We start from the raw sequence: 15,175 nt of genomic DNA, 5'->3' as shown, positions 1-15,175 counted from the left end.
GTCTGACGGGGAGCTAGCAGGAAGCTACTCCGGATGACCACACAGCCCCAGCTCCAGGAGCTAATAGTACCCAATGGAGAATGTGTGTGTGTTTAGCGGGGGACTCAAGTCTGCCCAGTAGCACGCTGAATACCAGGAGGCTATATTTCCTCCAGGAAACACACTGCAAAGAACAACGGATGAAATACATCCTGAGTTTCACGTCTCTCACACACACTCACAGTAGTCAGGCTCTCTCTGGTTCATCCTGTCTGAGGTAACACTGGGAGACCATGGGGCCTCTCAGATAGGGGTTCCGTACACTTTCACACAGCTTTTATACGTGTGGTAAAAACTGCTTTTTATTTTATTGTTACCTTTGACGGTCTCCTTGTAGGAACTCGTTTGTGGCTCCATATCCCACTCTGTGACACTTCCACCATACATCAATGATATCATACACATTCAGAACATTACTTTTCTTTAATAGTTTTATTCATGTGATCCATACTGGAAATGACCTTTAGTGACTACAGTGAAGAACACCCAGAATGTTGCAGTGTCAAGAACAAGACTTAAACAGCGATTATAGCTGTATTATCAATGCCTATGAAATATATATTCCCTTTCCTCTGGACAGCCTAGGGTAATATAAAAAATAAATGGCTGTTCCTACTTTTAAACATGGCATCACTCATCTTTCAGGGTCACAACAAGTATTTATTGTGAGGAAAGCTTAACAGGACACATATGAAAGGATCACAGTTCTATGTAAGAGGTTTATTTTTCTGAATATTTTACAAATAGAAGCACAAATGTTCATAAACTCTTGACAACAGCTGTCTGAACGACTTGATGCAGAGGCGCAAGGACCGCTGTAGATGGATGGATGACAGGAGGATCTCACCGCTTTATCTGGGGGGAGAGAGCGCAGGTTCAGGGCTTGGTGCTGAGAGCACTGGCTAGAGGGTGCTGGAGCTAACAGGATCTTATCAAAACATCAGCACTTGATCAGGACACAACAAAGCCAATGTTCATGGGGCTAGCCTCATACAGCTACATGGAAGCTCTCACACACAGCATCAGGGCTAGTACAGCTATCCACCTATTATATGGTTACCTTCTCTGTAAAGACATGCTTCAGTTCCTGGTATCACCAGGGAGGTACGAAGGGGAGGTATAAATGACATCCAAAGGTCAATATACATATCAGTTGACTATACTATCACAGGATGTGGTCTTGACGTGAAGTTGTGTCATTTTTCACTTTACATGTGTTTGTAGAGTGGGGTGACTGCAAAAGTGGGATCGTTGTAAGGTCATTGTGCCAAGAGAGAAGCGAGCGGGAGAGAAGAGGGCAGGACTTACAGAGCAGCAGCGCCAGAGATGATCTCAATGAGCTCCTTGGTGATGACAGCCTGTCTGGTACGGTTGAAGGTCAGGGTCAGCTTGTCAATCATCTCAGCTTCAGCGGCGGAGACACAAAAACAGAATATTCAGGATGTTGACCAATGAACGTGTGGCATTAGCAGACGACGAATCCAAACGGATCGTCTGTTTAGAGACACAAGTAGAGCCAGTGATGATGGAGGAGAAGGAGGAGGCAGGTCTCACAGGCATTCTTGCTGGCGCTGTCCATGGCAGTCATCCTGGCACTCTGCTCACTGGTAGTGGACTCCTTCAGACCATAGTAGATGATGTTGACCAGGGCAAACTCCTGGTAGTTTCTCAGCACATCAGCGTCGATGTCATCATAGATGCCCATGCTCTCTGCAGGGAGAGCAGAGGTCACCGTTAGCATCTCCTGCTCTGGTCTGAGGGTCATGTTAGCTTCTTTTCAAACCAGTTGGGCCTGCGGGTGCGTTTGACCTTGAATGAACTCCATACCTGCGTTAGCAATGGTGTCCACAGAATACAGGGGCTTCTCATCCGTCTTGTATGAGATCACAGACCTGTGGGAGGGGGCACATGACATGTCACAAGGTCAGCAGCCCTCATTGGCTGTGTGAGACCAGACATGCCTCCACACTGGAAGTGCTTCCCGGGCCTGGATTTAAAGCAAGTGATATCCCATAAAGCCTTTAAACCCTCCTACTGGCAGGTGAGACGGAGGGAACTTGGTCGACACGGGTCTGTTCACTAGAGAAACCCCTGAATACCTGAATCTGTTGAAGATAACTGAACCCTGGTCGAACTCGTAGCCGCAGTTGAGGACCGCAGCCGCGATGATGGAAGCGTCGGCGAAGGTGGGGGGCTTGCGGCCCACCTCCTTGCAGCTGAGGAGGAGGTGCTTGTTGTGGGTCCTGGGAGGTAGAAAAGAGTATCACCACCAACTGGTCTGAATGCAGGGTTTCCCCCCCCCCCCCCCGATCTGACGGCAAACCCCACCCTACCACCTTAACTAACACATTTTCTGCGGGAAACCCTGGAATGCATGAACAGAATAGAAGAACGGCTGAATAGAATAAGTGCAGAGGCCACTTGAACTGCTGAACAAATAGGAGGAACTCCTGACTGCTAAAGCAGACACACTTATAAAAGCGAAGGAATGAAAACCCTAACGGGTGAATCTCCTGCCCTGTGTCGGAGAGCACCACATAACCACCAGCTACCTCTGCAGCAGGGCCCTGAGCTTGTCTCCCACGTTGACCACCATCACATCTTTGCCCGTGCTGGTCAGACTGGCGATCTGGCTCTTGATGGCCTTGCCCACGTTGGAGTGGATGGCACCGCAGAGCCCGCGGTCAGACGACACGCCGATGATCAGGTGCTTCCCCGCCTTGTCCTCGGGAGCTTTGATGTCAGCCTTCTCGTACAGGGCTGACAGGAACGCACAAATACAAGGGCATCAACAACAATTCAAAATGACAGAAATACAGACGGTGGCACCGCCAACCACCAATCGGACCAACGTAGCCTCATGTCTTTCAGTAGCGATTACTACTGTTACCTATGCAGGGCTTGGAATGTAGAATGTCTATCGTCTGAAGGCTCGTGCATCATCAAATGCAGCCCCTTCGAACGCAATTCATTGATGTACTGTGGAGAATGTAAAAGAAACGTCCCAGGAACGTACCGACAGCACCAGTGCCGTATACACGGGCAGGCTTTAGCTGCCGCTCAGCACGGGCGTACTTGGCAGCGGCCACCATCTTCATGGACTTGGTGATCTTCTGGATGTTCTTGATGGACTTCAACCTGATGGTGACTGACAGACAAATGGAAAACATAAATGACTACATTTACATAGGTAGCAGATTTGACTTTCTCCCTGTATGAAAATAAATGAAAAAAACGTTCTCTTTATGTACATACTATTGATGTATTGCACTCTGCATTACAGCAGAACACAATGGTATGGTTAACACAAGAGGTAGTATGCAGACAAAACACTTACTGTCCTTCAAGGTGGCCATGTTCCTGACCTGCCCACTGCAAATGAACAGCAATCAATCAATGCATTGATAATAATTGCTGCAAATCCACATATTGTTTTGCAGCCTTCTCAAACTCGGAAATGTGCAACTACATGTAAACAGTCATAATCAAAAAATGTTAGGAAAAGCTAAGGCTAGAGATTAGCAGTCTCTGGCAGGGGTACGTTAGCTAACAGCTAAGTAGTAGCTGGCGTTTCTACGCGATTTAGCACAGATTCGTTTCCGACGCCTGGATTAAATTATATTACAGTTTATAACATGTATTGACTGACTTGACATTTCAGACTGCATTACAAATGCAAACAGTGTACATTTTGTATAGGAACACAATGTGCCCAATACTACAGTACTGTGAAACCACAATGACACATATGCTAGCAAATGTCAATTTAGCTAGCAATAGTTGCAAGCCGACTCAACTTGGCCATTCACTGAACTGAACAGTGCATAGCCGCATTCGGAATCTGCGGCCTACAAGTTAGCACGCCCTTGCAATGAATGACCCGAATGATCTAACAGCGGATTCACAGATATGCTATAAACCTTTATCATAAAAAGGGTGCACAAATGTTTACATTGTCAAATGTGTGTTATACATAAAATAAAAGGTTACCATTGTGGGAGGAAAACCAACGCGCTGGTCCTGGCGAACATGGTTACTTCTATGAAGGTCAGACACACAGGACTGCGCAAGCGCAAGTTATGGCACAACTTCAACGAAAACTCGCGTTCATTCAATGTTCACGCCTACACGTAAAATGATGACGAAGTACACACGGAAGTTACGATTAGGAGATTGAAGGGACACAACAATTTTCGAACGTGTTGTCGGTTATTTAGTTTTTACTTATATTATTACGACGTTTTTCTTCTTTTTTATGTAAACACTTTGTTTTAAGATGGGCAAAGCAGATTTTCTCAGCCCTAAAGCCATCGGCAACCGGATTAAAGCCAAAGGTTTGCAAAAATTGAGATGGTATTGCCAGATGTGTCAGAAACAATGTCGAGACGAGGTAAGGAAAATGTGCCACTGCTACACGCACGCAAACTTAAATATAAGAAATTGTAACATATAATATAGTTGATCATTTAGGCTATCTATAAATAATGGAATGGCAACCTAGTCATCTATTTGTAGTTGTTACGTATAACTGTTAAGATATTTATTTGAATCCTGCTTGTCCACAGAATGGTTTCAAGTGTCACTGCATGTCGGAGTCTCACCAGAGACAACTTCTTCTGGCTTCAGAGGATCCAAACCAGTTTATGGACTATTTCTCTGAGTGAGTCTGACCTGCTTTGTGTTGCTACATCAAATACAACCGTGCGCCAATACATTGAGTTGTCTCAAACAGTAGGCCTACAGGTCCTCTTCTTATGGTTTTCGGTTTTATCCTTAGGGAGTTCAAGAGTGACTTTCTGGAGCTGATCCGAAGACGCTTTGGTACTCATTCATCAATACAAAGTGATTCTTGATTATATACTGATGGGTAAGTAATGATACCAATCAACAATCTCTATCTTTCTATATAGGTACCAAGCGTGTGCACAACAACATTGTCTATAATGAGTACATCAGTGACAGGGAACACGTCCATATGAACTCCACCCAATGGGAGACACTCACAGACTTCACCAAGTGGTTAGGGAAAGAAGGTAAGTTCCTACTTTGTCCAAAGAGTGCATCATGTTTGCGTGTGCCAGTACGTAAGCACTGTGCGTGTGCAGCTGTGGTCACTAACGTCACTGTGTTTCGCTCCCAGGGTACTGTAAGGTAGATGAGACCCCTAAAGGCTGGTACGTCCAGTACATCGACCGTGACCCCGAGACCATCCGTCGCCAGGAGGAGCTGGAGAGGAAGAAGAAGCAGGACCTGGATGACGAGGAGCGCAGCGCCAAGTTCATCGAAGACCAGGTCCGCAGAGGCCGAGAGGGCAAGGAGCCTGAGGTGAGTACCCCCCTCTGCACAGGAGGACATTAGAGGCCTAGTATACTCCCTGCTGGTATGTCAAAACAATATGGTGTTATGCCTGCTAGACAGCCTAGCCCTAGTCAGATCGATCAGAGGCTAGTTTACGATGGATTTCAATAAGGTAAGAAGAATGCAAGTTTCCTGATTTTTTTTTTTTTTTCTCTTCCAGGAAGAACCTGTATTCACTGAGCTGAAGAGAGAGGGTGAAGAAGAGAAAGGCATGTTATTTTCTATTATTAGAAACTATTAGAAACATTCCCTAGAAAGGATACATGTGTCCACTCTGTGCTACAATTGTGCTCTTCATTAATGTTCTTTTCAGTTGCCTTCAACCTGGCAAAGGGTGCGTGTGCTTCAGTGGCTGGGCCTTCCAAAGCAAGGTACTATAGCTTGTTCGAAGCCTGCTGAATCCAGCTCATGATGAATAAGAATACTGCTAGAAGCTTGAAACTCTAGGCCTGTCTTTGTTTGTTAGTTAACTCTCTGGTTGTCCCATCAGCGCTGCCCTGGGTCCTAGTGCCCTAAAGGCAGCAGCAGCCTCTGGGAAGAGGAAAGATGTGCCCTCCAGCTCAGAGTCCAGAGACAAGAAGAAGAAATCAGCTCTGGATGAGATTATGGAGGTACAGTATTGTGACCTTCTGACTGAACCCACAGTAAAGATAACCCAGTTTATGCAATTGTTATGCTGTGTAGATGTCTGTTTGTGTTTTTGCTGGATAGTATATCAGAATCAGCTGGATTGTTTTGTGCCGTGTTGGGTTCAGATGGAGGAGCAAAAGAAGAAATCTGTCAGAATGGACTACTGGCTGCACAAAGATATTGTGGTCAAGATCGTCACCAAGAGACTAGGGGAGAAGTACCACAAGAAGAAAGGAGTCATTAAGGTAACACCTTTGCTTTCCTGATTTGCTGAGAACATCTTTGTATGTTTGTGAAGTAACGTTGGTGTTTTCTGTGTTGCTAGGAGCTGAAAGATAAATATACAGCCATAGTGAAGATGATCAACTCTGGGGACAAACTTAAACTGGACCAGAGTCACCTGGAGACCGTCATCCCTGCACCAGGTAACCTTTTACCATGGGGTGACACCATGTACAAACGATTCTTATAGTATTCTAGACTTGTTTGGGTTGTCTATGCCTACCTGCCTAGATGTATCAAAAAGCTCTTATCAATCCTATCCTCATCTCTTGTGTCCTGCAGGTAAACGGGTTCTGATTCTGAATGGGCCGTACAGAGCCACAGAGGCTCTGTTGGACTCCATTGATGAGAAGAAGTTCAGCGCCAGCCTCACACTGGACTCGGTAAGAGACACAAAATGGTCGCTGAGTGTTAATGCCCCTACTGTGTCTGATCCTCCATCAATGTTTGCCAGATGGTGTTGGCTGTCTCAACTTTATTTGGAATATTGTGCTTCGATGCATAACTGTCTCTCAATGAGGATTGGATGATTCATGGATGTTTCTTTTTCGGAACCAGGGTCGCATGAAAGGAAAGAAGGTGGATGGAATCGCCTACGAGGATTTCTCCAAAATAGCCTGACCCGTAACCCTGTAAACCCCTCTCACCTCCATGCAACCCCTCCCACCTCCTTGCAGCCCCTCCCACCTCCTTGCAGCCCCTCCCACCTCCGTGCAGCCCCTCCCACTTCCTTGCAGCCTATAGGCTGAGAGGCTCTACCATGTCAGAGTCCCTCCCCCGGGGCTCCCCACAGTCTGTACATATTCCAGAAGGCTCCCGAAGCTGACAACGTTTTTTTACCTAAGTCAGGCAGATCAATGATATTCAGTCTGGTTTTTATTTTATTTTATTTTGTATTCAGGTGTTCTATAATTATGATGTATAACTTTTCTTGAATAAACACAAGTAACCTCTCAGTTAGTCGATACCATAATTAGGGACATTTGGATTGTTGTGCATGATTGTAATTTCTGTAATTATGGCAACCATTACTATATTCTTCAGTTTTACAGTTGATACATTATACTATTAGCTGGAAACACCTCCACATTACCCTGTAGGAAGAGGATACACTGCTCTTATTGCTATTATTTGAAACACTGGTTAGTTTTCAATTTTCTCTCTAGACAAAACATTTGTCAAACTTTGCAATATTGTCTCTTGATATCAAAAAAATAAATTGTACTATGAACATATAAGTAGTACATTGTTGCATGTTATAACTCAAGTAACAACTCCAGGATCACATGACCCTCTGTGAGCTCTCTTATTGGCTGTTTAGAGTGATGGGGAAGCTGTCGAGCTCTGGGACAATGTAGTTGGTGTAATGGCCGTCGATGAAGCCTTTCCCACTGTTGTGGATGAACCAGCAGAAGACATCTGAGCCATACTTCCTATCCTGCCGGTAGTCTTTCTGCCAGCCCCTGTTGTACACACACACACATTAAAACCACAACACAACCCCTATGTTAGATTCCTCATAAATGCTATGTGCCCAGTTTCCATATTATGAGTGCGGCGTGTGTGTGTGTAAGAGGACAGAGTGTTACCTGGTGACAGCTAGCTTGTTTCCCTTCACCTCCATGGTGGCTTCCTTCTTCCGTGGGTCATCTCCCTGGTGGAGGTTGTACACTTTCACTGCAGGCTCTTGGGCAAACTGACCTGAGAGGACACACACACAGAGAATGTTCAGTCAGAAGATCTGGTTCTTGAAGCATGACGTGGACATGATGTTCCAGGCCTGTGTCGTGAAAGAGCCAGCGTGGAGGCCCACCTATGAGACCATGGGCCAGGGAGGAGTACTGGTTGTCGTTGGGGAGGTAGAGTCCAAGGAAGTCCACATTAATCGGATGTTTCTTCCACACACGATGAAGCATCATCATGACAGAGATGCTCTCGTTGATGGTCACAGTAACCTGGGAGTCTTTCACAACGGTAATCTTCACCCTAAAACATACACATGTATACCGTTTGTGTAGTTACACATCTTGTGTCGGACCCATTGGTGTGGGTGTCATGGAGTACCTGTCATGTGTGATGTTGGCAGTAGCGCCCCATGTGAAGGTTTGGTTGTTCTGTCCATCTATCAGGATGATGTGGTCCGTGCTAACTTCGACTCTAATGCCCTGAAGACTGTCCAACACTGAGATGGTACCAAAGTAGGTCTTCTGTTTGTTCTTATCCATCTTCTTGGAGCCAACCAGCTGGGCGTTTATCAGGACACCTATGGGAGAACAGTGGTCTGTCATGTGACCTCTTCCTTCTACACACACACAAACCCGTTGTAGTATATGAGAATGGTACCTGTTCTGGGGTCAGACACCAGATTGAGGATGTGTCCAGGCTGGGAATCGATGTTGAAGCAGACGTCCATGTTGTTTTTGGGCAGGTGGATGATGAAGTGAGGATCATTCTCCACTGTGTCATAGATACTCACGTAAATATACACAACACATGCATGCATTAAGTTGCGTGTGTGTGTGTGAGGGGGGGGGGGGGGTGTTACCAATGGTGATGTGTTCAGGTAGGGGTCTCTCCAACGCGCTAGGGGGTGCTACTGTGCTCATCTGGACCCAGGGTGGTAGGCTGTGAACTAGCTGCACAGGGGTCACCCCATGAGTGACTGGACACACACACACACATGCTTGTTAGCTTAAAGGTAAAAACATGAAAATAAAGAAGAAGCAATGAATCCCTCAGAATTGTTATCAGGCACCTGAACAGCAGCCCTGTTTGGGGTCCTTGGGGGAATCTGCCAGCAGCCTCTCCTTGGCCTCATCACTCTCCACCAGTAGGGCAGTGAGCGGGGTGACAAACTGGTGCTCCACAGCCAGAGCCAGGATCCTCTGGGTGATCTTCCTCTTCTTGACTGCTGTAGGTGCCAGAGACCTACATAGGAACATAGACTCAGCACCAGTTCATCCTGTAAACAATGCTTAACCAAAGCTCCGACTCTCGCTCACCTCTCGGCCAGTAGCTGGTTTACGGTGATGTAGGCCCACATCTGCCTGGCAAAGCCTGTGAAGGAGTGCTGCTGCTGGGCCAGAATAGAGTCTAGCTCCAGGCAGTCTGCCTCCGTCTCCAGGGATAGATCCAGACGCGCCTGGAGGGACCAAGAGGGCGCAGAATAAGTTTGTCTGTGTGTGGGTAACTGTATATGCTAGTGTATATGCATGGGATATGCTTTATCCGTGTGTGTATCTGTTTGGCTGTGTGTTTGTGTGGGTAGGTGTGTGTATTTGTACATGATTGTGACTATCTGTGTGTGTGTGTGCGTGTGCGTGTGTGTGTGCGTGTGTGTGCGTGTAGTACTCACAGCAGAGGCAGTGGTGGTGCTCTTCAGTGTGGAGGAATCGGACGACTGCAACTTCCCTGCCACCACCAGCTCAGAGCCGCTGAAGAACTTGTCAAAGTGGTTCTGGGTGACTTCAGAGACAGAATCCTGCTGAAACTGGATGGTGATCTTCCTCAGGAGGGGGGAGGACACCTGGCTGTAGAAGCTCTGGAGGCGAGGAGAGCAGGAGGAGCCGAGGGGTGGGGGGGGGGAGGGAGGAACAGAGGGGTGGGGGGGTGGGAGGGACAGAGGGGTGGGGGGGTAGGAACAGAGGGGTGAGCAAGAGAGGGCTACGCTAGGATGTGGAGAAGATGGCAGACATTGAAAAAGTGGACCTGTAAGAAGACTGAGGAGAGGGGAGAGTAGATAGCATAGTAAGAAAGCAGGAGGCCCCCTGGGGAGACAGTGGTTGAGGAGGGGAAGAGAGGGCGGTGTTCCACCCCTGTCGTACCCTCAGCTGCTCAGAAGCATCGTGGCTGGCGTAGATCCTCTGAGCCATCCCCCTGTTCTCCATGGCGATCCGTTCCAGGAAGTCGTAGTCCACGTCGAAGCCGATGCCCAATGAGAAGAGGGAGAACTCGTCCTTCATCACGCGCTTCACGTTCTTCTGGATGGTGCTCAGCTTGATCTCCCCTACAAACAGAGAGAGAGGGATGGGGGAGTTATAGTTAGATGATAGGTCATTCAGAGCACATGGATAGGGTTAGAAAGAAGCTGTAGATGGCCAAAGACAAAGCCCACTTTACTAGTCAGTGTGTCATGACAAGTGCCAACTATGTGCCAGTATACCAGCTGTACAGTATAGAAGGTAAAGGATTCCAGGAAGTGAGGTGCAGTGTCCATCTCACCCACGGTGGGATCTCCATCAGACACCAAGATGATCATGGATACAGAACGAGGGTCCATCACGCCCTGATTGGACGCTTTCACCAACATCTGGATTGCCTTGAGCAAGGCCTCGTTGATGTTGGTGCCTGGGGTCAGACGTCAAGAACCAATCAGAGACACAGACAGCCATTCACACACAATCAACCTCCCTCCTCTTTTCCTGCTTCCTCCCATCATCAGAGTGAATCATTTTTACCTCCGTTTTTTTTCTTCCCCCAAGGGCGCATTGCTCTGTCTTTCTCTCTATCTATCTATCTATCTCTCTCTCTCTCTCTCTCTCTCTCTCTCTCTCTCTCTCTCTCTCTCTCTCTCTCTCTCTCTCTCTCTCTCTCTCTCTCTCTCTCTCTCTCTCTCTCTCTCTCTATCTCTCTCTCTCTCTCTCTTTCTCTCTCTCTCTCTCTCTCTCTCTCTATCTCTATCTCTCTCTCTCTCTCTCTCTCTCTCTCTCTCTCTCTCTCTCTCTCTCTCTCTCTCTCTCTCTCTCTCTCTCTCTCTCTTTCTCTCTCTCTCTCTCTCTCTATCTCTATCTCTCTCTCTCTATCTCTCTCTCTCTCTTTCTCTCTGTCTCTCTATCTCTCTCTCACCTCCGTTGGGTCTGATGTTCTTGATGTACTTCTTAGCCTCGTCCACCTGTATGGTGCTGCCTTGAACAAGCTCCTCGCTCCAGCATCTCACATTATGGTTGAAGTCTATGATGCTAAAGTGGTCATCAATGGTCATATCATCCAGTATGGCCTGCATAGCCTCCACGGTCTGAGAAGAGGGTGAGAGGAATTGAATGCAGTTTTACATAATGTCCACAGGAGGGTGTTGTTTTGTATATACAACTTCAACAGTAAGAGCAAAAGGCAAAAGGGGAGGGGGAAAAGACAGACAGACCGATGTGACTTATGAGTCAAAGTACAAAGTGCCATGACAGTGTTTCCATGGTTATCATCTCAAACCTGCTTCATCTTGACACCCCACATGGACCCACTGACGTCGATGACAAACACAATGTTTTTAGGGAGGGGGGAGAGATTTTTGGGGGCAAAGAAATGGACAAAGTGCCCATCTGAGACCTAGAAGACAAATATAAAATAATGTAAACGCATAATGATTCATGAGCGTAATCATCAGCGTAACACAGAACGTCTTTGTGTTTGAAAAAGGAGTACGTTTGTGACTTAGTTGGGGTCATACCTGGAGCTCTCCAGCATTGCTGTCTCTCACCACGTCATACATGACCGTGAAGATGCCGTCTATGGCACTGCTGGTGCAGTTCTCACACTTCCTCTGTTGCTGCAGCGTGGGCTTGAACACCACATGAACCTGAACACACACACACACGGACACATGTACACACATACAAACATGGACACACACAATACTGACAACAACAACAAAAAAACAAGCAAAGACACAAAAGGACGTGTGCTGAGACCTAGTTGCAGCCACAAGCACTACCCATGCTTTGTGTGTGATGTTACCTTGTCTTTTGATGAAGTGACTTTGGTTATGCCTGCAAAGTGTTCTCCCAGTGTACTGGGAGTCTCCACCATGGCGATTCCTTTAGGCTCAAATATATACACATCAACCTGGTACAGACAGAGATGTGATGGGGAAACATCTTTAGGTATTTAAGCCCTGTCACACACACACACACACACGCACACACAGACACACCAAAGGTCCCTCACCCACCTGAAACTGAGGAACCAGTCGTCCAGGGTGCAGGTGCAGAGTGTGCTCGTAGAACCCCAGCTTCCTGTGCATCATTTCCTGGTAGTGCAGCTCAAACTCGATCTTGCTGCCAGAGGGGACGTGTACTTCGGTCTTGAACGTCTCCATGTCCTGAGAATCCGTCCTGCGTAGATGGGGTGTCACGTGGTCATTCAGCAGAACCAGCACACTGTTTACTCACTGCAACTACCAAAGTATAATGTTTGAGGAAATGTGCTAATTCGTGATCGTTCTTGAAGGGCGTAGTGATTTTTCCACCATGCCTTGACCACGCCCCTTTCCTGGTGATGGAGACACTATCATGGCTCGGTGGATGGGTGGACACAGCCATTGCTCCGTCCCTGCCTGCAGTGCTCTGTGAGCGGCTGGACGTACCTGACGATACCGGCGGCCTTCCCCCGGGCCCTGGCCTGGGCGTAGAGGTTGCGTGCCACAGCCTTCTCCTTCACAGAGCCCATAAAGGTGATCCCGTTCACATTCCTGCAACACAAGAGTCGTACAGACATACAAGCCAGAGACGTTAGAAAGACGGCTAGCGCCTGGAGGTTAGCTGTCTGATGCATGTGTACAGAGGGAGGGGTCTGGATCCACTGGTTTCGTGGATCCAGGCTTTGTGGTTTATGCTCAGGGTGCTCACATGGTGAAGTTGGTGATGAAAGCTCTTTTGGGGATTTGGACGTTGAAGCCGATGCTCTGGGCGTTGGGCCCGGAATTGACCACGGAGCTTTTGACCGTGGTGTGGGCGAAGCGCGACGTGATCCGGCTCTCAACCTTGTAGCTTTTAACTGTGATGTCATCACCCTTGATGGCCTGTGGGCGCCAACACAGCATGAGAGACTGACCTCTGATGTCATCACCCGGGGACCAAAGTTATGAGCTTTAGACCTACAGCAGTACACTGTGTACGCAAGCACTGAATCTGCTAACTCAGTAACATACACAAAAGCTACATGGGAGGGATTCTGATATCTGCAGTTTGGATTGGGTTTCAACCTTACACATGCCACACACACACTTAAGAATTAGTGTTATACAATTGGTTGACTTGAATATTAAACAGCAAAACATCAAATTCGATTAAAAAAAACCTTCATGCGTGTGAGGATTTATTAGGGTTAAAATCACCCTTTAAAACAGAAAAGTGGATTAGAAAACTGTCAGAATGAAGTCAATAACCTGTCAGTCAGAAAAGTGTTCAAACAGCAGCATTGATTAGTAGATAAGACTAAACCCAGTCACATAGGGGAGGTTGAATAACAAACAGCAGGATTCACCTGAAAGTCTTCCTCCTCCTCACTGGTCAGTGTTGCTCTCTGGAAACACAGAGACATGAGCAGCTCAGGACTGGGTGGAACTACTACAAAACACTCAAATTAATCATGTGTTATTACCACTGTCATTTTAATCTGTTCTTAATATGTGTTGCACTTCAGAATGTGACAGAATGCTGACCCTGTATTCGGACCCACACAGTACGTAATGCCAAAAAGGACTTGGAAAATGAAAATGAAATATTCAGCAACCGGATAGAAAACTAACTAAACAAACTAAAACATCTCACCCTTTGTCTTCCATGTTGATCCTCAAATCCTAACTGATGAAACAAAACACACATTTAAATAACATCAACATACAATTGAAGTGACATACAAAATAAAACATTTGAAGCAATGTCCTTAATCCAAATAGTTGTATAGAACAACAGCATTCTACCACCTTGTTCAACTAAATCACCTCAGCGGAACAGGAACTCTGACTAACCTTCTCTGGGTCTAATTCTTCCACGATGAATTCATAGCAGCAGGTCTGGTGTAGCAGCAGGAAGCCCAGGACAAACAACAGGGGCCTCATGTTCTCCAGCATGCGTGTCCGAGCCAGACCCTCCTGAGTACTACAGAGACAGACAGAGACACAGTCCTTCTGCTGAGACCTGTCGGAGAGACCAGTGACAAACCCAGAATGAGGGTTAAAAATCGACGCAGTGCTGATAGACAAGTCCCCAGTCAATATTTGTTGTTTCACAGAACTCCCAGGGACACAGTGAAACTTTGAAACTTGACCTGTGGGAAGGAAGTGTAAATAGGACAGGTTTGAATGGTGATGAGTCCATCGGGCCATTTATCTGTCTGATATCTACACTTTGATTAGAATGTGTGACTGAGCTATGTAAAATAACACACTCTGTCATGTATGTTTTAACCCAGACCAACTGACTGATGTCAGATCATCAAATAATTGGCCAAAACTGGAGGGTAAGGCATCTGTGTGGACGTTTTCTCGAATGGGACAACGCAATGCCATATGAAACAATATTTGCTAGATTGAATGTCGTTTCTATCCACACAGGGGCGCCGGAGCGGCTGATCAAGTGATTTTGATAAACAGTTTCCATCTTGGTAAAAGTAAAACACCAGGGAAAGTTTGTTTACAAAATCTGTCATGGATGTGTTTGTCCGAGTGTTTTTTTTGTTTTGTTCATTCAAGTTCATATTTGTCATGGACATTTAAATATTTTTTGTTTTGTCCTTGACCTTGACACTAATTGAACCAGACAGACTTTGCGAGTCAAAATGACTGATCGGTGGAAGCGGGTTCAACTGAAGCCAATTGAACAAAGAGCGCAGGTAATTGACGGGCGATGGAGGGATGCGCGCTGGATAATAGTAGTGCGTCTGTCTGTGTGACCCGTTACAAGCGCTCTTTCCCTCAACCTCTACAAGGCCACTGAACCGGGAAGGGGGGCTGACAGACACCGAGCGTTTATTCGAGGGCGTGCCGCAGCTTGTCCGGTGTCCTCACCCACCTCCTCAGTTGCAACTGTGGTCACTACTCGGATCTAAACGACCCGCAGACAGAGCCCCGCGCACTGGAAATATGCGCCCG

At 46.8% G+C, this 15,175-nt stretch overlaps 3 protein-coding genes across 5 annotated transcripts; 1 reads left to right on the top strand and 2 right to left on the bottom strand.

Annotated features, from left to right (window-relative positions):
* Window positions 1–744: 744 nt before the first annotated feature.
* On the bottom strand, window positions 745–4,102 carry atp5f1c (ATP synthase F1 subunit gamma). 3 transcript variants are annotated; one of them, XM_067254711.1, is made up of 10 exons: window positions 4,030–4,102; window positions 3,377–3,411; window positions 3,056–3,187; window positions 2,592–2,799; window positions 2,139–2,282; window positions 1,867–1,931; window positions 1,594–1,749; window positions 1,348–1,444; window positions 1,100–1,126; window positions 745–894 (listed from the first exon to the last, which is right to left on the bottom strand). In XM_067254711.1, exons 1-9 carry the CDS (start codon window positions 4,068–4,070, stop codon window positions 1,120–1,122), a joined length of 885 nt encoding a protein of 294 aa, XP_067110812.1. In that variant the 5' UTR covers window positions 4,071–4,102; the 3' UTR covers window positions 745–894; window positions 1,100–1,119. The 3 variants fall into 3 exon arrangements, with proteins under 3 accessions (XP_067110812.1, XP_067110813.1, XP_067110814.1); XM_067254712.1 differs by lacking the exon at window positions 1,100–1,126; XM_067254713.1 differs by lacking the exons at window positions 745–894; window positions 1,100–1,126 and having other exon boundaries at window positions 1,344–1,444.
* Window positions 4,103–4,222: 120 nt separating this feature from the next.
* On the top strand, window positions 4,223–7,514 carry kin (Kin17 DNA and RNA binding protein). Its single transcript, XM_067254058.1, has 12 exons — window positions 4,223–4,429; window positions 4,605–4,699; window positions 4,817–4,860; window positions 4,950–5,072; window positions 5,180–5,364; window positions 5,558–5,606; window positions 5,711–5,768; window positions 5,888–6,008; window positions 6,153–6,272; window positions 6,353–6,452; window positions 6,592–6,692; window positions 6,868–7,514. The coding sequence occupies exons 1-12, from the start codon at window positions 4,316–4,318 to the stop codon at window positions 6,928–6,930; spliced, it is 1,173 nt and encodes a 390-aa protein (XP_067110159.1). The 5' UTR covers window positions 4,223–4,315; the 3' UTR covers window positions 6,931–7,514.
* Window positions 7,515–7,519: 5 nt separating this feature from the next.
* itih2 (inter-alpha-trypsin inhibitor heavy chain 2) lies at window positions 7,520–14,155 on the bottom strand. The gene is made up of 21 exons (XM_067254057.1): window positions 14,054–14,155; window positions 13,854–13,886; window positions 13,567–13,605; window positions 12,930–13,102; window positions 12,668–12,772; window positions 12,254–12,416; window positions 12,040–12,147; window positions 11,753–11,881; window positions 11,515–11,631; window positions 11,155–11,323; window positions 10,531–10,656; window positions 10,134–10,315; window positions 9,665–9,850; window positions 9,312–9,451; window positions 9,065–9,237; window positions 8,855–8,971; window positions 8,653–8,766; window positions 8,374–8,572; window positions 8,123–8,295; window positions 7,899–8,010; window positions 7,520–7,772 (listed from the first exon to the last, which is right to left on the bottom strand). The coding sequence occupies exons 1-21, from the start codon at window positions 14,153–14,155 to the stop codon at window positions 7,616–7,618; spliced, it is 2,817 nt and encodes a 938-aa protein (XP_067110158.1). The 3' UTR covers window positions 7,520–7,615.
* Window positions 14,156–15,175: the final 1,020 nt, after the last annotated feature.

Source organism: Osmerus mordax, chromosome 17, assembly GCF_038355195.1.
Source record: "Osmerus mordax isolate fOsmMor3 chromosome 17, fOsmMor3.pri, whole genome shotgun sequence".
NCBI lineage: Eukaryota > Metazoa > Chordata > Actinopteri > Osmeriformes > Osmeridae > Osmerus > Osmerus mordax.
Note: the sequence above shows the minus strand (reverse complement) of the source record. Positions and strands in the feature narration are given on the sequence as shown.

Bases quoted from the DNA above. Each gene is read 5' to 3' on its own strand.
- atp5f1c (XM_067254711.1), bottom strand. From the start codon at position 4,070: ATGTTCGCCAGGACCAGCGCGTTGGTTTTCCTCCCACAATG. The intron at 3,412-4,029 runs GTAACCTTTTAT...GTTCATTTGCAG, and splicing joins TTGGTTTTCCTCCCACAATG to TGGGCAGGTCAGGAACATGG. The intron at 1,932-2,138 runs GTATTCAGGGGT...CCCCTCCCACAG, and splicing joins GTTATCTTCAACAGATTCAG to GTCTGTGATCTCATACAAGA.
- kin (XM_067254058.1), top strand. From the start codon at position 4,316: ATGGGCAAAGCAGATTTTCTCAGCCCTAAAGCCATCGGCAACCGGATT. The intron at 4,861-4,949 runs GTACTCATTCAT...CTTTCTATATAG, and splicing joins GCTGATCCGAAGACGCTTTG to GTACCAAGCGTGTGCACAAC. The intron at 5,073-5,179 runs GTAAGTTCCTAC...TTTCGCTCCCAG, and splicing joins CAAGTGGTTAGGGAAAGAAG to GGTACTGTAAGGTAGATGAG.
- itih2 (XM_067254057.1), bottom strand. From the start codon at position 14,155: ATGCTGGAGAACATGAGGCCCCTGTTGTTTGTCCTGGGCTTCCTGCTG. The intron at 11,632-11,752 runs GTATGACCCCAA...TTTGTCTTCTAG, and splicing joins GCAATGCTGGAGAGCTCCAG to GTCTCAGATGGGCACTTTGT. The intron at 10,657-11,154 runs GTGAGAGAGAGA...GTCTGACCCCAG, and splicing joins GAACATCAGACCCAACGGAG to GCACCAACATCAACGAGGCC.